The sequence below is a fragment of the Strix aluco genome, chromosome 31, assembly GCF_031877795.1.
Source record: "Strix aluco isolate bStrAlu1 chromosome 31, bStrAlu1.hap1, whole genome shotgun sequence".
NCBI classification, from domain to species: domain Eukaryota; kingdom Metazoa; phylum Chordata; class Aves; order Strigiformes; family Strigidae; genus Strix; species Strix aluco.
The window spans coordinates 538,949-561,426 of NC_133961.1; the positions used below are offsets into that span (position 1 = coordinate 538,949).

General features: G+C 48.9%; 2 protein-coding genes across 6 annotated transcripts in view; both read right to left on the minus strand.

The window, feature by feature from the left end:
- Positions 1–18,427, minus strand: part of SLC1A2 (solute carrier family 1 member 2) — a 106,894-nt gene extending 88,467 nt beyond the window's left edge. Inside the window, exon 1 of one of the 4 annotated variants that reach the window (XM_074809777.1) lies at positions 18,293–18,427. Coding sequence is in view for 1 of the 4 variants with exons in the window: in XM_074809773.1 (XP_074665874.1) it covers positions 16,451–16,467 (17 nt within the window). In the remaining 3 variants the exon portion in view is untranslated. Of the gene's footprint in view, positions 1–16,450; positions 16,917–17,688; positions 17,705–18,123; positions 18,160–18,292 lie in introns of those variants that run through there. The other 3 variants (XM_074809776.1, XM_074809775.1, XM_074809773.1) reach the window with 3 other exon arrangements.
- Positions 18,428–21,002: 2,575 nt separating this feature from the next.
- Positions 21,003–22,478, minus strand: part of PAMR1 (peptidase domain containing associated with muscle regeneration 1) — a 58,720-nt gene continuing 57,244 nt past the window's right edge. For both annotated transcript variants that reach the window (XM_074809812.1, XM_074809811.1), the window contains one exon: positions 21,003–22,049. In XM_074809812.1, coding sequence (XP_074665913.1) covers positions 21,513–22,049 — 537 coding nt within the window. In that variant the 3' untranslated portion in view covers positions 21,003–21,512. The remainder of the gene's footprint in view (positions 22,050–22,478) is intronic.

The following is a 22,478-nucleotide window of genomic DNA, read 5'->3' on the forward strand; positions in this document are numbered from 1 at the left end:
CCATGCTGGCTTTTGATGTACATCTGGCACCAGTGTATTTCCTGGCACTGGGAGATGTCCTAGCTATTCTTCAGGTATGTGCTCTTGATGTCTAAAAGCCTAGTTTTACAAATCAGCCGCTGTTAATAAACACATCAGTTTCACAACAGCCCTTAGAAACAGCAGTTCTGAGAAATTCAGTCTGCCTCTAAAAATAAATAGTCGTCACCAGGTTTTCGGATATTTTAAGCTTCGGGGAAAAAAAAATTGAGAGAAAGCAAAAGGAGAACCTAAGCATTCCCAAACAATTCAACAAATCTGAAGATTTTCACAAGAAGAGGGAAGCCACTGCAGGTCCACACAAAGAAGCAGGTTCAGCCCCTCATCCAGCCTCCCTCTGCTCTAGTCAGGCAGGAAAGGGGCAACCAACATCACCTGGGATGGAAAGTGTGGGGAACAGATAGTTTTGCATTACCTGACCGGCCACGGCGACAGGACAACTGTCCTGTCCCCAGTCACAGGTTCCTGCGTGACAGGAAGCAAACCTCACACCTTAGCTCTCCATCTATAAAGATGAGAATACATTGCTTCTCCTAAGCTGTCTCTGATTTCTCTTTCGACAGGAAGATAAATTAGGAGACATTAATCTTTCTGTACCTGTCATTTTAGTCCCAAAGAGGCACATCTTAGGCATTCTGGTATCACAGCATTACTAATAAATAGATTGGAAAAACAACACCTCGATGAGGCCACTCTTGATATGCCATAGATGAGAAGGGAGGCTGCCAAAACTACCGTCTTTCTTGATGGCAGAAGAAGTATAAATAGCAGGGAAAGTGGCTGGAAGTTAAAACCCTCCTTCTCTTGCCTTTCTCTCCCCCTTGGAAATAATGAAGAAACGGTATATGAGAGCTACTGTGATTTCCTTATGGTGTCTAAAATTATGGAAATACTTCACTTAGAGGATGATGTATGGGCACTGCGTAACCCAGGGTAATTACCAGGCATTAACACAGGGACAAGACGGTAATTGCTTTGTCCCCCACAGCTCCCATTCCATGTGCCTGTCCAGCCCACGCCCTGTTCTGGCAGGTTCCTCTCATCAGCTCTGACCAGCTTCCAAGTGACGACTTTCAGTGCTCCCCCTGCAGATGTGGAGACGGTGAGTTTAAGGTGAGAGCTCTAGGTCTTTCCTCCCATTGCCTCCAGCACTCAGCAGGCAACGGCTGTGCGGAGCAGCCAGAGATCTCGGACATGTGCTGACTGCTGAAATCCTCCTGTGTTTGCCTGAGGAGGAGGGATACGATGGCTGCTACACTGATCCAGGTATCACGGTTTTGTACCTTCAATGCAGAGCCTGAATAGAAAATATTCTGAACTGTTACCAGCCAGTAGAATTAAACTGTCACTTGACACTTTTTCAAGTCAATTATATCAATCCTACACTGTTGTTACATCCATTTGTCAAGGAGTCCAAGCAGCGAACCAGGTTCACATGCAGGTTGAATAGCATGACATACAGCAGCAAATCACTTGTACTTATCAAAGCAAATGGCAAATCCAGATTGGGTGATTCAGACACAGGGGAACTCTTCACTGATTAAATATTATTGTTCTTCACGTTTTTATTGTTAAGGGCTACATATGCAGGATGTTTTGGGGGCAAAATGGACAGGAATAAAGATACCGACATTCGAGCCTTTCTATGACCACATCTTTACTATTCCCTCAAGCCAGGAAAATGCATTCTTTTCTCCTGATTTGGACAATACATCCAGATTAACTAACACCACTGTTATCTGAATTAGAAACACTTCTCTGCGGGTTAGTGAATAAATAAAACCTGCACATTGAGTTGGCTTTGGACTCCACCTTACTCCTGCTCTCACCGGGGCGCCTACGTCGAAGGGCCGTAACAACTGACGGTGTCTTTTTTTTTAGGTAGAAAAATGCAGTGCACAAAGAAGTTCTGTAATAAACACTGCCACGCTCCCACTGCAGCAGCTTGCTGGATCTCTGTAAGAGAGTGCAAGTTGTCCAAAGCAGACAACTCTGTCATTCTACTGTAAATCTATGTAACAGTTAACATACGGCTGGGCTCTGAACCCCAGCCCAGGCTTTTGCACACTGCCAGCACAATAACGAACGGCAGGATCTCAAGTGGATTGATCTCCTAAAACACAGAGGCTTCCAAAGCACGCACCATTCCGAAACTGAGGTACCTAAACTCAACAGCCTACCTCATTTGTGGAAAGGCAGAATAACATAACTGCTTGGGAGCACTTGGTAACGCAATCCCACTGTAAGGCAGGGAGCTGGCAAGAATCCAGGTGGCCAGAATGGGATTCCTTCGGTCTGAATTTAGCTATGTATATTCTTGCTTTATGGTTCACAAAATCCTTAACTGCTACTGATAGTAACGTCTCATTGCTAAATATTACAAAGGAAAAAAAAAAAAGTATCTTGGCAAAAATAGCCAGGTATGACAAATACCAACCAACATATTGCGATTGTACTCTCTGCACTATTATTTGGCGTTTACTGCTTACAATACCACATCATCCCCGTGGATTTTATCTGTTTCCCACTGCCCAGTAAGTCTTTCCACCTATTCACTGGTTTCAAGACAGACATAATCAGGGGCTCAACATCTGACAGACAATCAAGCTTTGGTTACAGAGTGAGGGTGAAGCCCCCTTAGACCTCCCTGAGAGAGGCTGCAGCGGGAGTTCAAGCTTTATTCGGTTTGCAAGGGTGCCACCATGTGACACAAACTTGTTCCCAGAGAAGGGAGACAGGAATGTCCTCCTCAAGGCACTCCAGAAACTGGCCTGAAGGGACAGTGACTGCTATAGGCCCTTCTACCCTTAACTTTGAGCCCAGTAGGGTGCCCTTCAGAGGGTCCTCCAGCTCCCCTTCAGGGCAGCTGGGAATCCCCTTCAGCAGGCCACCACACACGCCTGCAAATGGGACAGCAAAGAAAGCAAGAAGGAAGGCAACAGCTAATCCTGGCAGCAGTGGAAGGCTTGCTACTGAGGTGCTGTGGTATTACAGTGAGACAGGTTTTGTAACGCTTTTGGCCTAATAGCTGTGAAGGTTCCTCTGGCACTTTTTATACCAACAGGAATAGTGTTTCCTGGCAGTTTCCAGCATGGGACATTGCCATCTGCTTGTTCTAAGTCCCCCTAAAATGTCGGGTGAGGGAGTCGGATCTGATTTTCACTTCCTGTCCCAGATTGCTGTGCTATAAATAGCAGCCAGGTGTTAATTAATTCCCATATGCGTGCGTGTGTGGGGATGCCATGTGTTTATACATACATGTGCGCTTTTAAGGACAGGTCTTTTCTCAGTTACTATAGCAAGAGTAGTTCTTACACAGATAAGGACCAGATGCTTAATTAATGAGACAGCTTTCTGTCTCAGTGTACTACAACCCTACATACTCAGCATGCTGCTTCTGCCATTGCATGGGGCCAAGAGCCCTCGGCACCCTCGACATGAAGCTTCCACATTCCGTATGCCTGGACACTACAGTTTACCTCCAGCCGTGCTCTGCCCCAGTCTGTGCTCCTCAGGACGAGCAGGCTGAGTGCTGTTCAGCAGCAGCTTACGTATGCAAATACCTCAGTAGGCCAGGACAGCATCTCAGCTTGTGGCTGCAGGAGCAGCCGTGCTGCCGGCATGCACACGAGTATCCAGGAGATTAAAAGAACCTGCCAGGAACCAGCCCACTGGGGAGCACTTACCTGAGGAGTATCAAGAACCAGCTGACGATAAACTTACATTAGCAATTTAGTCCAAATCGGGAGCGAGCTTCTGGAATGAACTTCCTGACTGCTGCGCTCCAGTTTGCATTGCAGAGCTGTGTTGGGGCTGATGCACTGAATTACTTTTGGATTAAGCTACACCAGGAGATGCATTCTGGGAGCACACCTAAGGCTCTCCACAGACTAACCAGTGTGGTGTGGACTTATCAGGACCAACTATTCCTGTTGGGCTGGACTGTTATTCATATATACATAGCCTGAAGCCAATCTCATGAAAACTCAGTGACATGGAGGTAGTCTAGTACAGTATGGTGTGCCAGCAGTGTGTGGCATCACAGCCGTATCCAACAACTGAGCTACGAGGATACTACATGGAGACAGCTGCGTACGGTGTATCTGTGGTGTCCGAATCTCCAAACAGTTAAGGTTGGAAGGGACCTCTGGAGAGCCTCTACTCCACGCTCATATCCCCAGTTACATGTCACATGTGTTGGCATTTTTTTAGATTAAGGGAGCCACGGTCCTAGACACTTGTTGTTTAGTAGAGCTCACAAATGCTGGCCATAATTTTCATCCTCTGGAAGAAATAACATTGATCTTTTTTTCCTTGGACTGAGAAACCTGTTGAGAAACAGGCTTTCAGGCTCTGTATGGGCCTGACCTGGGACATAAAGGGTACCCATGTCTGCCTCTGTGCTAGCCCAGGACATCCATACTAGTGCTCTCCCGTGCTCCAGCTAATTAGCCTGGCTAAGAGGCAGTCATTAGCCTGGCTACAATGCTGGGCTAATACAGTTACACCACCTTCAGGATCTAAACTGGTCCCTGATCGTGTTGCTCCTCCAGATTGGAAAGGTGTACCAGAGGTGTCTGTCAACCCCTCTAAGAGGGTGCTACATCAGACACACTTGCCCAGAGGAGTAGGAACGGAGAGGTTTGCACACAGGACCTGCCAGCCAGCCTTTGGGAACGATGTGCAGTGTGTCAGGAGCTCAGCCATGCACGTGATTTGTTTATCGGTGATCTCTGTCATTGTCCCTGGGAGAGAGCAAATCTCTAAGATCCAAACTTAACTCAGCTGCTGGGTTTAGCACAGCAAATGGCAGGAGGAAAGTACAAAGAATGGTTGGAAAGGCAAACACCAGGGTTCCTACCTCGAGGGAGATGAAGTCCACCAGCTGGGAACCACATACAAAACAACCTGAGGAGGCCGCAAGTAAACCAGAGGGACAGTCGCTCTCAGATCTGAAGCACAAATTTGGCAGTGGGGCTAAGCGAGACTAACTCAATTCACACAGAAATGTGAACTAGAAGGTGATAGAGCTCCCCTTAGACCTGATTTTACACTTGGATACATCATTCTGGATATGACAAAGGGATGACTGATTAAATTCAAACGCCCCAAAATATTTGCTTCAGAGGTGCTGTCCATTATCTCTCATTGGGGATGCAGTTGATAATGAGCTATGACAGAATAAGAAAAAGCCCAAATCCTGGCTGGAGCTCAAGGACCTTGACTTTGGTAATGGCAGTTGCATCCTGCCCACCCAGCAGACCGGCAGGCAGCCCCTATGCCTGCATTCAGTTAATGAGTGCTGCAAACGAGCCGTTGTGAAAATCAACACTGAAAAATACACTAACAGATTTTGAGACTGACAGAGAAAGTGCTCAAAACTTTCTGGCAATTTTGGAAGTAACACCAGTAAACCAGCTGAAGACAGAATTAGATATGCCTTTGTACGCAGCCAGAGAACAAGAAGCATTTTAATCCAAACTAAACAAAATCGTACTGAAGCATAAAGACTTGGCGAAACCTCTTCTCAACTGGCTGTCTTCACAGAAAGCCTTGGTGAATCGTCACTGTCTAGTGACCAGGAAAGAGAATTATTATTAAAAAAACACAAAACAGAAGCCATGAAGGACTAAAAATAAAAGAATGACAACAGAGGTGGATGAAAGTGTAGGAAGTAGATTAATATCTGATGGTAAAAAAGACAAATGTTACTGTGGAAATATATGACGGAGGTGGAATTAAAATGCACCGATATGACAGAAGCAGCAGCAAAGTCTACTACATAAAACGGGTAAAGAGACACTATCTGGAATGGAGGAGTGAAGCATACATATATATGCATACACACACACGTGTATACATATACGTAATGTATGTTATAGTTGTAGGTGACCCCCTTCTGAGGGGAACAGAGGGTCTAATATGCCAGACAGACCCTCCTCTCAGGGAAGTCTGCTGCCTCCCTGGGGCCCAGGTTAAGGACATCACCGGGAAACTTCCTAGGCTGGAACGGCCTTTGGACTAGTACCCATTATTGCTCTTCCGTGTGGGTGGTGATGAAGCCACAACACATAATCCAAGGACGATCAAAAGAGACTTCAGGGCCTTGGGACGGTTGGTAAGGGAATCTGGAGCAATCTTCCAGTTGTGGGCAGTGACACTGGAAGAAACGGACGCACCCAGTCTATTAATACATGGCTCCGTGTCTGGTGTCACTGCCACAGTTCAGGGTTTTTCAATAATGGGATGGCCTACACGGCACCAGGCTTGCTGGCATCAGATGGGATTCCCCTTTCTGAAAGGGAGAAGGTGGTATTTACTCACGAGCTATTGGGGCTCACTGGCAGAGCTTTAAACTAGACTTGAAGGGGGAAGGGGATAATACCAGGCTTGCCTGTGACCAGTTGTGGGATGGCACGCCAAGGTTAGAGGGACGGGGTGCTAGCAAGGGCCCTCAGCCTGTTGCTCCAAGACCTGATGGCTCAGGAGCACTCTTGAAGTGTTACAGAGATGAGTCAGGGGCTCCTGAGGTAATAGGAGCCGACAGGAAAACAGCAGTGAAATACCTCAAAGGAATTAAGGGATGTTCCTCTGAGGAGGTGACACGGCCGACAGCCCAGCTGAAGTGTCTCTACACCATTGCACGCAGCGTGGGCAACAAACGGGAGCAGTTGGAAGCCACCGCGCTGCTAGAAAGTTATGACCTAGTGGCCATTACTGAAAGTTGATGGAATGAATCCCATGACGGGAGTGCAGCTGTCGATGGCTACAGCCTGTTCAGAAGGGACAGGTGATCTACATCAAGAAATGGATGGAGTGTGAAGAGCTCTCTCTGAAGAATGTCCATGGGCAGGTTGAAAGCTTATGGGTAAGAATGAGAGACTGAGGCAACAAAGGGAACCTTGTGGTTGGTGCCTATCACAGGCCGCCCGATCAAGGGGAGCCAACTGACGAAGCCTTTGTGCTCCAGCTGCAGGAGGCATCACGCTCGCAGGCTCTTGTCCTGCTGGGGGGCACTTCAACCACCCCAGCATCTGCTGGAAAAGTAGCACAGCGAGCTGTAGGCAATCCAGGAGACTCCTGGAGTGCATCGAGGATGACATCTTAGGCCAGGTAACAGACAGCCCTCCCAGAGGGGATGTGATACTGGACCTGATGGTCACCATGGCAAGTGAGCTGATCGGTGACATCAAGAGTGGAGGTAGCCTGGGCTGCAGTGATCGTGCACTGGTGGAGTTCACAGTCCTGAGGGGTATGGGTCAGGCAAAGAGTAAAGTCAGGACCCTGAATTTTAGGGAAGCAAACTGCCAGCTGTTTGAAATCAGGAAAGGAAGGCAAGAGACCCACATGGCTGAGTTGAGACCTGCTGGTGAAACAAAAGGGCAAGAAGGAAATGCCCAGGCAGTGGAAGCAGGGACAGGCATCCTGGGAAGAGTACAGGAACACTGCCCGGTTGTGCAGGGATGGGGTCAGGAAGGACAAGGCGTGGCTGGAGCTGAACTTGGCAAAGGACGCGGAGAATAAGAAGAAGGGCTTCTGCAGGGATGTCAGCCAGAAAGGAAAGTCAAAGAAAGCGTAACCCCACCCTGATGAGCAAGACTGGCAAACTGGTAACAACGGATGATGAGAAGGCTGAGGTACTCAACAACATTTCTGCCTCAGTCTTCACAGGCAGCCTCTCTTCCCACACCTCTGGAGTGGATGGACTGCAAGATGGGGTGTGGGGGAGAAAAATCCCTCCCACTGCAAGAGAAGATCAGGTTTGTGACCTCCTGAGGAACCTGAACATACATAAGCCTATGGGACCCGACAAGGTGCATCCCAGAGTCCTGGGGAAACTGGCTGATGTAGTTGCCAAACCACTCTCCACGATATTTGAAGAGTCATGGCAGTCAGGTGAACGCCCTGCTGACTGGAAAAATGGAAACGCTGCACCCATTTTTAAAAAGGGTAGAAAGGAGGACCCTGGGAACTAGCGACCTGTCAGCCTCACCTCTGTGCCTGAGAAGATCATGGGTCAGATCCTCCTAGAAGCTGTGCTGAGGCACACGGAGCACAGGGAGGTGATTCGAGACAGCCAGCACGGCTTCACCAAGGGCAAGTCCTGCCTGACCAACCCAGTGGCCTATGATGGAGTGACTACATCAGTGGACAAGGGAAAAGCGACAGATGTCGTCTATCTGGACTTTTGAAAGGCCTTTGACATGGTCCCCCTCAACATCCTTCTCTCCAAATGGGAGAGAGATGGGTCTGATGGGTGGAGTATTTGTGAATAAGGAATCGGCTGGATGGTCACATCCAGGGAGTAGTGGTCAACGGCTCAATCTCCAGATGGAGGTTGGTGATGAGTGGTGTCCCTCAGGGGTCTGTACTGGGACCAGGACTGTTTAATACCTTCAGCAGTGACACAGACAGTGGGATCGAGGCACCCTCAGCAAGTTTGCAGATGACCCCAAGCTGAGTGGTGTGGTTGACACACCTGAGGGATGGGATGTGCCATCCAGAGGGACCTGGACAGGCTGGAGAGGTGGGCCCATGCAAACCTCATGGAGTTCAACAAGGCCAAGTGCAAGGTCCTGCACATGGGTCAGGGCAACCCATGGTATCGACACAGGCTGGGGGATGAAGGGATTGAGAGCAGCCCTGCGGAGAAGGACTTGGGGGTATTAGTGGACGAAAAGCTGGGCATGAGCCAGCAATGTGCACTCGCAGCTCAGATGATAGCGAACCGTGCCCTGGGCTGCACCCAGAGCAGTGTGGGCAGCAAGTCAAGGGAGGTGACTCTCCCCCTCCACTCTGCTCTCGTGAGACCCCCCTGCAGTGCTGTGTCCAGCTCTGGGGGCACCAACATCAGAAGGACACGGACCTGCTTGAGCGGGGCCAGAGGAGGCCACGAAGATGCTCGGGGGGCTGGAGCACCCCCCTGTGAGGACAGGCTGAGAGAGTTGGGGGGGTTCAGCTGGAGAAGAGAAGGCTCCGGGGAGACCTTAGAGCGGCCTCCCAGGGCTTAAAGGTGCTACAGGAAAGATGGAGAAAAACTTTTTAGCAGGACCTGTTGAGACAGGACAAGGGCTAATGGTTTTAAACTGCAAAAGGGTAGACTGAGATTAGATATAAGGAAGAAATTTTTCACAATGAGGGTGGTGGAACACTGGCAGAGGTTGCCCAGAGAGGTGGTAGATGTCCCATCCCTGGAACAGTCAAGGCCAGGTTGGACAGGGCTCTGGGCAACCTGATGTAGTTGTAGATGTCCCTGCTCGTTGCAGGAGGGGTTGGACTAGAAGAGCCTTAAAGGTCCTTTCCAACCCAAACTATTCTATGATTCTGTATAAATTTAAATGCCTACAGGGATAGCCCGGAGTTTAACTCACGTTAATTAAATAGTAAAAAAGCTACAGAACAGAAAGCAGCCTGGAAAAATTACTGATTTTTGACTTGCTGTTTATATTTTTAAAATGTCAAGAAATAGATCGGTCGCACTCACACTAGAAAAGATATGCTTTGAGTTTGTCAGCAAAACTTAAAAGAAAACCACAAAAAAAGACAAATACTGTTTTAGTCAACCCAAAATGCTTCCTTAATACACAGTGAAGTGTTTTCCTTTGTATTGGAGCCCCTGCCATTTCATTTTAGTCTTCCTTTCTTCATTGACCTTTTTTTCAATTGAAAAATAGGTTTGAAATTAAAATGTTTAGGCTGAAATTAAGCATTTTTTTTAAAAGAAGTAGAAATCAAATGGTTTTCATTTTTAAATTCTCCTTCCACCCTCTTTTCTTTAAAACACTACAATGAATTTGATTTCTCAGACATGTCAGTGAACCTGAAATATTGCATTTTTGTGAATTTCATGCTGTTCTCCTGAAGACGCCTTTAATTAGCAGGAGTGTTCCTTAGTTCTTTTATGCCTTGGTTCTGTTTTGTTCTTCCTTGTAAGGAAGCAATTTGGAATTGCTTACACAGGATCAAATACGTTCTAGATAAAAGGTAGAAAATATGATGATCTTTGAACCTCGTTTGTTATCTTTCCCAAGCACTGAGACATGTATTGTAGCTAATTGTCTCGAAGCTTTAATTACACTGAGAGGCTTTGAAATTAATATAGGAGTAGGATTAAATATATAAAAGCACACTTATTTTCATTGTTTGTATGCCCCTGGAAATAACATTTTAAACTAACGAGCTGGAGGCTAAAGTGTGAAATATTGTACTGACTTGGCAAGAGAGGAGTTTTCATTAACAAATGGACAATAACAGAGATGATGGATTTGACAGCTCCTGCCAGTGTGTCCAAGAACTCATACAATTAATTGTTCTAAATAGCAGGTATTGCAACACACTGGGCTGGGGAAGGGAATTAAATCCTACAGAAAATGAAAAGGTATTAAATGATAAGATACCGAAGATGAAGGCCCACTCGTTAGCACTGCACCTTCCCTCCCCACCCCTCCCAAGCAGAGAGCTGGCTCCTGTGCAGAGATAGCCTGGCCCTGCAGGCTAGGCTGAGCTTAGGGCTCCGCACACCCGGCATACACAGCCCTGGTGCTCCCGCTGTCACCTGCACCGAGCAGGAACCACGTGCAACCGCACCGCTGGGCGGGTGGAACGGGACGGAGCTCTAATGGCAGCCTTTTGTAGCTGAAAACCTGGGACCCTTTAAAACCTGCTCACAAATTTACAGTTATTAGCGATCCATGTTGGGACAGACTGTAGATCAAGGGGAAACAGGAAGACGAAGAAGGAAAATTAAATGCAGTAATTTGCTAGTACAGAAATGCAGTCCTGCTGGGAATGCTGCGTTCTCAGTCCACTTGTACATATACACCTGCGTGTATGTTCATGGAGGAGGGTCTACGCACACGTGTTTACCTCACGGAAAGCTATGGTAAGGCAAGACTTTTGAAAACTTTAGCCATTTTTAAGAAAGCACTATCTCCCTTTAGCCTTTGTACATCTAATCCAATACTATAACACGCTTTTTCCAAAAATTTCAGAATAAATACGCCCCTGTAGACTTTATAAGAAGTATTTTAATCCTTGTGCATCCGGGTATGTAGAAAAACTGAGTTAATGTCTAGGTGACAACTTCTTTTTGAAAGTGTAGCTCAAGGCCAAACTGAAGGTTGAGGCCATGAGCACTATTGTGTCATCACATCAGTTTTAAAGAATATGAGTTATCTTCTGTAGAGCCTAATTCTATTTTACTGAAATCAATGAGAGATTTGCAATCGACAACAGTGCAATGAGGTCAGAGCCACAGCTGATATGTCTAATTAATAGGCTACACCCACTCCATCTGTCCCACAAAATGTCTGAGAAAGAGCATAGGGTAAAACATCTGCATCCTGAGTCAACGCTGTTCAAATCCCACATAAAAGTGAGAGCACTTGGAGGATTTCATCCTCTGAAGTATCTAAACATTTGTGCCAGCACATTTCATCAAGTTTCCATTTAGAGGAATTTTGTGGGTAAATTACAGAGCAAAAACTCAAATGACAAGAAATCTGTGGGTGCGCTTGTTGTACATATTGTGGCAGATCCTGAAAACCCACTCTCCTGTGTAGGTGCCTGAACCCTACCATGAAAGGCAAAGCTAATTTTTCTGACTCACCTAGGTGTGTCCCGTTGTCTCTGGGCTAGGCCTGAAACGTGTTGGCAATCTGCCTTCCAGGCTTTGTCTTGACAATGCAGCAAATGGCTTTAGGACTCCTACTCCAAGATCCTAAACCAGCACAGCTGCATGACTAAAAGACCAATCCTGTATAATAACTTAATCTTTAAGGTTCAAATTTGTTCAAAAAAATGTTGACAGGTTAACTTGCATCCACAGGGCTTGATGCCAGGTAAGGTATTTATTATTTGTGCCTCCTGTGTGAACTTTATGTTGAATTGACTAATAATCATCTTTCTACAGCTAGTATAAAACCCGTGTAAGTTCCATACTATATGCTGTGGCTAATTTTAGAGAAATCAAATTATACGCTCCCTGATCTGGACCAAACTCCTATTGTTTGGTGCTCAGGCAGTACAGACAAACTGTATTCATGACCGTGGAACTGTAGCTTCAGAGACAGTGAAACTTGGGATGAAGATAGAGATTATCTATAGAAGGAGAATGTAGGAACAATCGAGTTGGAAGGGGAGGAATGGACCACAGCTGGGGTGTTTTGTGGGGTTTTTTTCCTCTTAGGTGAGATATTGATAAAGTCAAATATCAAGACAGGGATCTCTGTAGCTTGCATGCAGTATATCTGCTACTGGGAACAGAACGGGAGCTCTGCATCCATGCCACTTCATATTACCTAAACACTATTTATATTAAGTGTACATGAAACCGGGGAGCACTTAAAACCATTGCACTAATCAAATCACGACGCTAAGCAATTACCCAGACTTCTGTATTTTCAAACATAATAACGTTTCAGTGTACTATTCCACTTCACTACATTTATTTTGCAGCAGGGTGCATACACACACACACACACACACACACACACACACACTTGCCTGTTAACTGTGTAGCCTATATCCGTCAGGGCAACATCTCTGTTCTTTTCATAAACCTGCCCTGGGACCGTTCTCTAGCATTGAGACCAACAGAAATGAAAGAGTCCACATCAGTATTACTAAACTCTCCAAAATGTGGTGATCACATCCGACCTGCCCGCTGGGAAGGGCCGCTGGTCCACGCTGACTCCCTAACCATGCCTGGCAGCTGGGAGAGGGCTGCCTGGCCAAAGCCATGGCGGGACTGCTCGGAGGCTGACCTGCACGCAGAGGGCTCAGCTCCCAGCTCAGACACCTGCTCTGCCTCTCTTTAATTTACTACTATAGACGCAGTGATAGTGTCTCCTAGTGGCTATATTCTTGAAGGAACAGACCCAAACCCAAACTTCACACCTGAAACTCCCACTCTTCAAAGGCAGACAAAATACAAATGCATCTCTAGATTTTTAGAGTATCTAAAGTGGCATCATTCCAAGAGAGAAAATAAAATGAATCATTTAAACACTCACAGTTTAATATCTGAGTTATAAAGTTGCATGCTGATTTAACATCTAAAACCTATCTCTAGGTTATACAAATGTGGGTTTAAAAAAAAAAAAAAAAAAAAAAACACAACAACACAGTAGCAAGGTATTGTGTTCTTTCCCTTTTGAAACAGTAACACTAAAGCCAGAGATGAGAGCCATAACCATGTGAATCAAGGTGTTCAGGATGTTGCTTAAAGGTCTGGAGGCAAGCATGGGCATCAGTTGCATCAGAGTCTATCTCATTTAACCTTTAGGTCCTCTCAGACCCCGTGAAAGCAAAGGAAATGCTTAAATGTCCTGCCTAAGGTTCAACCTACCACACAGCGAGCCCTACGCCAGACACCACAATCTGAGTAGGAACTGATGTCGCTGGATCTTTGAACCACGCGAAGGACTCAGGACGGGTGATGCCAGCACAGCTCAGAAGGCCACCTCCCCAGCAGCACCCTGTCTGCAGTCACGGCCAGCAGAGGACATTTAAACAGAGAACATAAAACCAAGCAACCCTCAACAGTACCAATACTTGGTCCTAGCCCTTCCTCCTTGAACTAGCTGTTTTCCATTTTCAGCACCAGCTACACACTAAAAATCAATCTTAGTGATGAGATCTTCATCAGGGCATTTTGTGAAAGGAAGACCTAACAGTCAAGATACAGAGAGTGTACTCAACAGCAAGCCAAAGCCCCGCTAGCTGGAGCTACAGCAGGGGAGACCCAGAGCACACCTGGGTCTGATTTTGCCATGTTGGGGGTCATTTCCATTCTCATCTTCAACTGATTGAAGTTTCCCATTGTCCGTCATCCTCTTGGAACAGAAAGATTTGGGCAGCAGATTTGCATACATGGATAAGCTTAACCAAATAAGACACTGAAAGAAAAAAACCAAATGACTGGAAAGGCGCAGACAAGGAAATCTTTCCTAGCAAATCCTGGCTCTAAGTGACCACTACTTCTTAACAATGGCATACAGATTTGCCTTCCTCTGTGTATATATTGGGGCCTTTCGTTGTTCGGCGAGTATCCTGTCACACCCTTGACATCCCCACTTTGGAGATTTTACGTAAGGTCCCCTGTTAGAGGAGAAATAACACACTGCAGAAATGACTGTGGCTGGAGTAGTTCCATCACAACAAAATAAAGCCTTTATATACTTCAGAACTCGACAAAGGTATCTAGCCACCAGACATAAACCTGGAGTGCGTTGTACAGTTTGTCCCCAACTCCAGCAGCTCTTTCTCCGTGTACCTGTGTGTGCCTGAGATAGATACACGGTTCTGCTTGCAGCAACGGGCGCTTTATGCTACCTTTTTCCCGCTGGGCCGGTGCCGGCGGAAAGCTGTTCTTGAGCAAGGTCTGGTCAGTATTCACTTTCCCTGATGATCCTTATGGTGCCTGAGTTTGCTGACCTTAGAGTGTAAAGCTTATGTCCACCCTCAGGTTTTTACCTGAGGGGAGGGAAAGATGACAATTCAGTTTTGTAAGAAGTTCTCACTGGTAAAAAGGCCCTGACAAGTGAAACGCTTCCCACTCAGCTTGTTTTCCACACCTCCTTCAGCTATCGCCGAGCACTAGTTGAATCATACCAAATAAACAGCTTCAGCTTGTCTTCATCTAGGTAAGTTTCCTAAAAAGTTTGAAAGCCAAGCCTAAACTTTTCGTTTCTTTTCTCACCCTCACCATTTAGCTCTGTCCAGTAAGGAAAGCAAAAGCATGCACCCATGGAAGCCTTTCTGCTTCTGGCGCTCCAATCTTTTTTAGCCCACCTGTTCAGCCAACTTCTTATAAAAGCACCTCTCTTTCCACGCACATTTAAAACCTCCTCTCATCCAAAGTTGACAAATGCCTCTAACACAACCCCCTCTCAGCATCTCTTCTCTTATTAAACCCCTGCACAACAGCCCCCGCGTTCCCCCACTGGTCCAAAACAACCTCTACAGCCGCCTGATGTGGGAAGGAAAACAGCAGGTGACCAGAGCGCCCAGAGGGGAGTGAAACTTGGGGCAGTCCAAGGATACGGGAGGGACAGAGAAGACAGAGCTGCAACCCTACAGACGTAGCCTGCTTCCTCCATCTCCAAGCTTCTTCCTTGTGGCTCCAATAATTATTTGTTGACAGTATTTAGCTAAGTGATTTTATTGTCAGAGCAAATGCTACAGGGCAGATTAAATTGCTGGGCCGCTAGCAAAACAGGATTGTACAAATTTGGAGCAGAAATTCCCCGCGAAGCCAAGGCAGTAGCAAACAGTAAGTTAGTTACCTCTGTCACAGTCCTGTAAAGAGCCAGAAAAGCCCCACAGATTTGCCCTCTGTCAGACCCGGGGGATTGTCCTTTTTCTAAAGCAACCAAAGCTAATACTTTCTAACCTTCCACTCCTCCCAGGCCAACTGCTCGGGGGCCACTCCGCAGCCAGCCAGTCCCTTCCTCTGTCCAGGTAACAGGACACTTGCGTGCACACCCTCCCAGACATGTGTCAGGTTATTTAAATCAGCTCAGTGAGTCTTTCAGCCTGGGAGACACAAAAGCAATATAAACAGAGCTTCCTTTTGCACTCTGTCCTCAGAGAGTCCTATCCAGAGCAGATCATGCTGATACAACCTGACAACATCCAGGGATAAAGGGGAGGCTCACACCAGACACAGTCTAATACTAGCCAGTATTATAAGAGGGCAACCAGAGATCAAAGGAAGGTTTTGTCTTCTTTCCTACTACCAGTTACTCCACAAATCAGCCAAGCCCCCAGCCCCATCAGAGCGACGAAGCGGCTGATCCTCGCAGTCCTGTCATGGGTAGGGACAAAGCTTTCCTTCCAAGGGACGCTACCAGGGCTGAACTGTGATTGCTTTAAAGCCTCTTGTATAACCCTTTGCCCTTCCCAGCGTTTCTCTCGCTAGCACTGTAATGCATTTGGCACAAAACTGCAAAATTGCAAAACTCCTCGAGAAGTTGGATTTGTTTGTTGCCTTTTTAAGGGGTGGGTGGGGGAACAGCTCCTCAATTCTTTTGGAAATATTATTATTATTATTATTGTTATATTTAGGAGGCTGCTCCCCCCTCCACCTCTGAGTTAACCATTCACTTGGGACTTCTTTCAGGCAGGTGATTTAAGCTTGATCTGCTCTCCAGGGGTTAAATAAAGAAGTGATGGGAGGAAAACCAAAACCTTTCCAGTGGCTCATATCTGAAATTCTTTTTTCCCCTCTCTCTCCCTCTCCTAAATGTCCGCTTCTCTTTACCTCTCACTGCCTAATTATTCCGTTCGGGAATGGTGAGGGGCGAGGATTAGCAATGAAGCAGATGACAGGAAACTGTTACCAAAAGCACAATGCCGGACCCCCGCCTCATCCTCCCGTTCCTCCCTCCCCAGAGACGGTCCCCCTCACCCTTCTGTCGATGCCATGGTCCCGAAAGCCCCCCTGTCTTCTCAACAGTCCAAGGGATTATTTTGGACAGCAGGGCGCGAAGGAGGTTGGCTCTTTGGGATAACCCTCGCTCGCCTCTGGGAACAAGCACGCAATTCCTTGTAATCCTGGGGGCTCCGTCGGGCGAGCGGCCGGCAGCTCCGCTCCTCGGCTCTCCGCCGCCCCAGCGAGGGCTCTCGGCGCCCCGGCACCGGCCGCTGCCCCGCGGCCGCCCAGCAGTGGCCGGGGGGCGAGGAGCCGCTGGCACCTGGGCTGCGATCGGCGGCGCCCTCCCCTCGCCGTGGGGTGCGGGTGTGTGTGTGTGTGTGTGTGTGTGCGCGAGAGGTGGGGGTGACTTCACATCGGCGCGGTGTTGGCTGAGGCTGGATTGGAAGGTTTTAGCCTCGAGCCGTGGATTTGCAGTCTATCCCTCTCTATTTTAGGCACGGGCTGACATCACGAGCCGTTGTTACTCCTATAAATCCCCCCAACCGCTCCTTGACAGAAGGGGGGGGGGGGGGGGCGGAGGGCGGCGAGCCCCTCGCAGGGGGAGGGCCGGGCGCTGCCGGCCGCCACCGCCACCGCCTCCCCGGGGCAGGGCAGGCCCGGCCCTCCGCACCGACAGCACCCGCCGGGACTGCGGGAGCCGGCCGGCAGCCACGGGACGGAGCGGGACCCCCCCACACACCCCCCGCCACCCGCCGTGGGTGTCCCCTCACGCCCCTCCCGTCCCTGCCCGGCGGAGCCGGCACTCCGCCAGGAGAGCGACCCCCCCCGCGGCCGAGGCACCTGCCCCGCCACCGCCGCGGCGGCGGCCTCCCGAGGCCACCCGGCCCGCTCAGCCCCTCGCCGGGGCGGCCCGGGGCTGGGCTGCGCGGCCGCGGCGGGCGGCGAGCGCGGGGCCTCCCCCCGGCCGCCCTGAGGGAGCGGCGGGGCGCGGCCGCAGGCAGCGCGCGGGGCCCCGGCCGGGCCGGCGGCGCGGGGCGGTGCTGCCCCCTGCCGGGCAGGCGGGGCGGCGCCCCGGGGAGGGAGCCCCCACCTGCCGCGGCCCGGCCCGGCCCGGCCCGGCGGGCTCCGCGCGGCTGCGGGGCGCAGCGGGGCCGCGGGGAGAAGCCGCCGTCCCGCCGGCGGCCGCCGCGCCTCTCCGCGCCTCGCCGCGCCCTCGCGCCGCCCCCGCGCCCGGGCCCGCCCCGCGCCGCAGTCCCGCGCCCCGGCCCTACCTGCACCGCCCGCCGCCGCCGCCGCCGCCTCAGCCCCGCCCCGCCGGGGGCGCCGCGCGTGGCCGCGGGCTGGCGGGCCGGGGGAGGGGGCGGCGGGGCCCGCTGCCGGCGGGGCCGGGCCGGGGCGAGGCGGGGCCCTCTCCGGAGCCGAGCGGCCCCGGCGGGAGAGCGCGGCGGCGGCCGGGGGCGACCCCTCCTCCTCCTCCCCTGACGCCCCCGGGAGCCTCAGCGCGGGGCCCGCCGGAGCTCCCGGGGCCCGCCGCGGCCCCGCTGCCTGCTCCGCACGTCGCGGTTCGCAGCCCGCCCGCGGCCCGCGCCCCCGTGCCGGGACACCGGGGCCGTGCCAGCCGCTGCCAGGCCCCTCCGCGCCGTTTCCCCCCGCGGGGGCTCTGCCCGCCCGCCCCGGCGCTGCCGTCGCACCCAGGTCTGACCAACCTGATGTCCCGTCTCACCGGGAACGGGCGTTTCTGCCAAGGCGGCAGCCGGGCGGGGAGCTCCCGGCCGCGGGAAGGGGCTGCGGGGGCTGAACGGCCGCGCCACGGCCACCGACCCAGCCCACCGCCCCCCGGGACGCCCCCCCCCGCAACCCCGCCGGTTCCCCTACCTGGCCTGAACAACGGCAGGATGCAGCTCAGCACTCTGGCGTTTGGAAGGGATTTAATGCACCCCCAGCCCCAAAAACATGCAGAGGGAGAAGCATAAATCCATCGGGGTGGGTAAGAATGCAGAGACCGTTTTGCTCTTTTTTTCACAGCAATATCTTTACGGCCTTTCCAGAATGCACAGCTCTTTTCCTCGGAGGGAAGATGTGCTGCTATCCATGCTGTGCTATTTCACACCCTTCCTCCAACAGATGGCACAGATCCTCACCTGTTTAGAAAGAGATGTTTGAAATAGTCTTGCATCTTAAAAATAGATCCTAGCTATCGAAGGGATTAGTGATTCCAGACCGCAGGTTGGTTTTTTTCAAACATTCATCTCCAGGTTTTCCTCATTATTGGCGATAGATGTTAACCCCTGTTCTGCTCAGGGTGCAAGTGTGGAACTCCTGTGGGTCAGCCTGCCAGACAGGATGGACAAGCTGAGCTGTAACGCCTAGGAATGCCAGGCACGGTGCCGGGGCTGGGGTATGTTGATATGACTGCCCACCTGTACGTAGAAATAAAACATTATGTTTGCATTTAGAGATCAGCCAGCATTGAATCTAGGATTCAAACATCATTGAGGTCCAGAAGCACAAATGCCACAGCTAATTCCTCTTCCTGTAAAGGACTGTGCTAAAATCTGGGGGTTGAGAGAAGCCTGGCCCTTTTCTTGCTTCTCTTTGAAGAGCATCGTGACTGTAAAAAGAAGGGGGGTTGAATTCTGCTGTGCATGCCCAGCTGTAGCAACTTCCTCCTGTGATTTTCATTCCATGAATTCCTTCAAGTTTCTCTTCAAGAACATTCTTTTGTGTGATATACAGCCAGGGAACAGCTATATTGTTGCTGCCCAAGCCCAGAAACTTTGAGCTATTCGTTGCCAGATCTGTGAGTAGTTTGAAGCCAAATGGGGATGGGGTTCAGCACTGAGGAGTTAGAGGGTAAGTAAATACTCAGCATTGCTGATCTTTAGTAAAAGGGGAAGAGTGAGGGATAAAGCTGGAATTAACACCGGCTTTTGCAGATCTGTGTGGACTGCCTAGTTCTCTAGTGCAGAAGTCCTAGAGGGGGGGAAAAAAACCCTTTAGGGCCTCCTCTTCTCTCTCAGTTGTAGCAGTGGAGAACAATAATGCTATGGAGAACAATGCAGTCACAGTGTCGTAACTGAGAAAAGAACCAGCTCACCGACCTTTATGAATCCAGGCTTAGAAGAGAATTTCTCTCACCATTAGAGTGTAGAGACTCATTTAATGTGATCATGGAAGAGCTCTGACTGGACAAACCAGGCTCCAATTCTATTCCTTCCTCATTTCATTCTTCGTTGATAGTGTTAGGAAGAAACACATGTTGACTTTCTGCAAGTTTGCCCTTCTCCAAAACTGTCGCCTAATTTCCTCTAACCCCTTCTGTCAGTGGGGGAGTACCACACGTTCACTGGCACACGTTCCTCCCAGCAGAGGAATGAAACACATCTTATTTTTCACATTTAATTCAGAATTTTTGTTGCTGTTGTTGCCATGCAGTTTGTCAGCCAAGCATAATCTCCTGGCAGGAGGGGACAGACAAACCACATAAAGACAAACCAATATGCTTTGGTCGTAGCCCTTAAACTTTCCGATTCAAGCAACATCACCTGGTCCTATTGCCAGTGAAAATAAGAAAAGTGCAAAAGCGTAACACATTAAATCTTTCTGCCCAGGAAAGCAAAAAACAAATAACATGGAATGACCTTCAATACTAATTGCCCTTTTAGCAGCAATTTTCAGATTCAGAAGTAGGTAGAAACTACTGAATGCTAAGAAGCTCTTAACAAGATTTCACAGCATCAGAGAATCAGAGCTGAAATCAGACTTGCTCTCTTACAATTGCCGTAGCCGTGCAATAGGCTAGGCAGAGCACCACTTCAGGATCTGAGTCCTTCTTGGTGAGAGTACTAAATCCTTTCAGCAGATCCCCAGCCTTCACATCCAACTGCTGCTGTGAGCTGGTTTGGGCACTGTGATAATTTGGAGGTCCTACAAATTCCAGGGTGTGGAAGATGACTTATCCAGGAGTCATTACTGATGGGAGAAGTCCCCCTGCCCCTCCTCCCAGACTTTTTCTAGGGCTCATCTCTGATGAGAGAGAACGATTTAGTGAAAGAGCGGTGATTAAGGACCATGAGGGGACCAAAGTTTCTCCACTGGACAACATGATCAATGGGACAATCTTACACTTTGATGTCAAGAAAAGCCTCTGCTGAGTGTGAGACTTGGACATTATTCTTCACCCTGAAGAGCTACAGAGGAATTGTTTTGCCACAAAATTATGTGAACTGATGGAAACAGAAGTTTTCCTGAGGTTTTCATAGGCCTTTGAAATAATCCACATGGAAAAATGTTTTTAAAAGTATGTTTCAGGTTTTCATCTGTTCAGAATACAAGGTGGGAGAGAAGTGCCCTGTACGTTTCATTGCAATGGTTCACGTACGACAATAGCAGCATTGGATGTATTAAGAAAAAAAAAATCTTTTTATTTATGTAGTAATTGAATTTTGTGCTAATTCTGCCTTTCAGTGTGCCCAAAGAGTCCCAAGCGAGAGTCACATGCAAACAGACAAGGGCAGTAGAGAGTCCCTAGAGTGTGACACAGATAAAGCAACAAGGAATCTAAATAATGTCAGACATGGGTATGTAGGTTAAAAAAACAAACCATGGTTTATTTAAATGTGTAAAGTACTTGGGAGGGAAAAAGATTACACTGTACTATGGCAATACAGACAGCACATACTGTAACAAGCTCATCCATCGCAATGAATTCAGGCTACGCTTTCCAGCCTCCTCATCCGCTCAGTCACACCGATCCTCGGGAGAGGCTCGCCGTTGATTTCTCTAGGGGACTCCACACTACGGATTAATTTCAGTCAGAATTTGCTGTCCTGTAGGTCAGACTCAGGAGCAAAGCACCTTCCTCCCACCAGGGGAGACAGGTGAAATATGGCAAAACTTCCCATGCACTAAGACCCTCTGTCATGGGTTAAGTAAAAGTAGCCTGATGGAACATCTGATTGTAGGACAAATTACCAGGCTGCCTGCCTTAACCTTATCCCAGACGTGGCTCATCACTGGGATGAGAAGCCTAAAGCAGCAGAGACTGAGAGAGATATTATGATAGTTATAAAATGCCATTTCCAGACACAGCTTTTTATTTCAGGTTCTTCTCAATCCAGTCTTTGAAGGGAAGAGCTTTGGTGTAGCCACTGTAGAGTTCTAGGCTGCAAGTTTTATCATAACCCCAGCTGACTAATCCCATCAGGTGCCACCTTAGCTCAGGAGATGCTTTTCCTGGCAGAGTTATGGCTGCAATCCCGCCAGTCTCAGCAGGGCAGATATTAGAAAAGGCTGTGTGGTCTTGTTTGGCACAGAACATGCTGTCAGTGATGCTGACTTGTATCCCGTTATCCTCATACTGTTGCTCACACAACAGTGAATCCACCATCTGAACGGCTCCCATGCGGATTGTGTCATTCTTGTATCCGGGATCTTTTATGTCAGCCAATACCTTCCAGCCAGTAACCATTATTTTTAAATCCTCTGTGGATGAAGTCAAGTCATGAGAAGATGACAAGCAAATGGGTTGAACACGACTGCTGATTCTGGCTTTGTCCAAGAGTTTTATGATAGCTATGTCAGAATCAAGTAATATAGGGTCATAATTGGGATGCACTATGATGGCAGAAATCTGGGGAGGAAACAGAGTAGGAAGAATTGTAGAGTTAACAGCAACGGCAAGTCAGCAGCGCTCTTTCCATACTACTATAATACATGTTAGTTTATTTTGCATACTTCTCCTCGACCCTCCACTCCCGAACTGTTCTTTCACCATAGTGCTCACTCAAATGAGAAACATGCAAAGACATCAAGCATCTTCTGACTTTTTTATTGGCTTAGGTTTCAGGACAGTTTTTATTGCACGAAATTCTTCCTAATGAAAAGCAGTCCAGGACATTTTCAGCAAAATGGGGAATTAATGTGCAGTTTAAGTTTTTCCACTGTGTACTGAAAAGATTTTACCTGCCATGTCATCTTCAGCCTGTAGAATTCCAAGGGGGGGAGTGGGCTTTGAATTAAAGTCTTATTTAAATTCAACCATCTTCCCACCAAAAAAAAA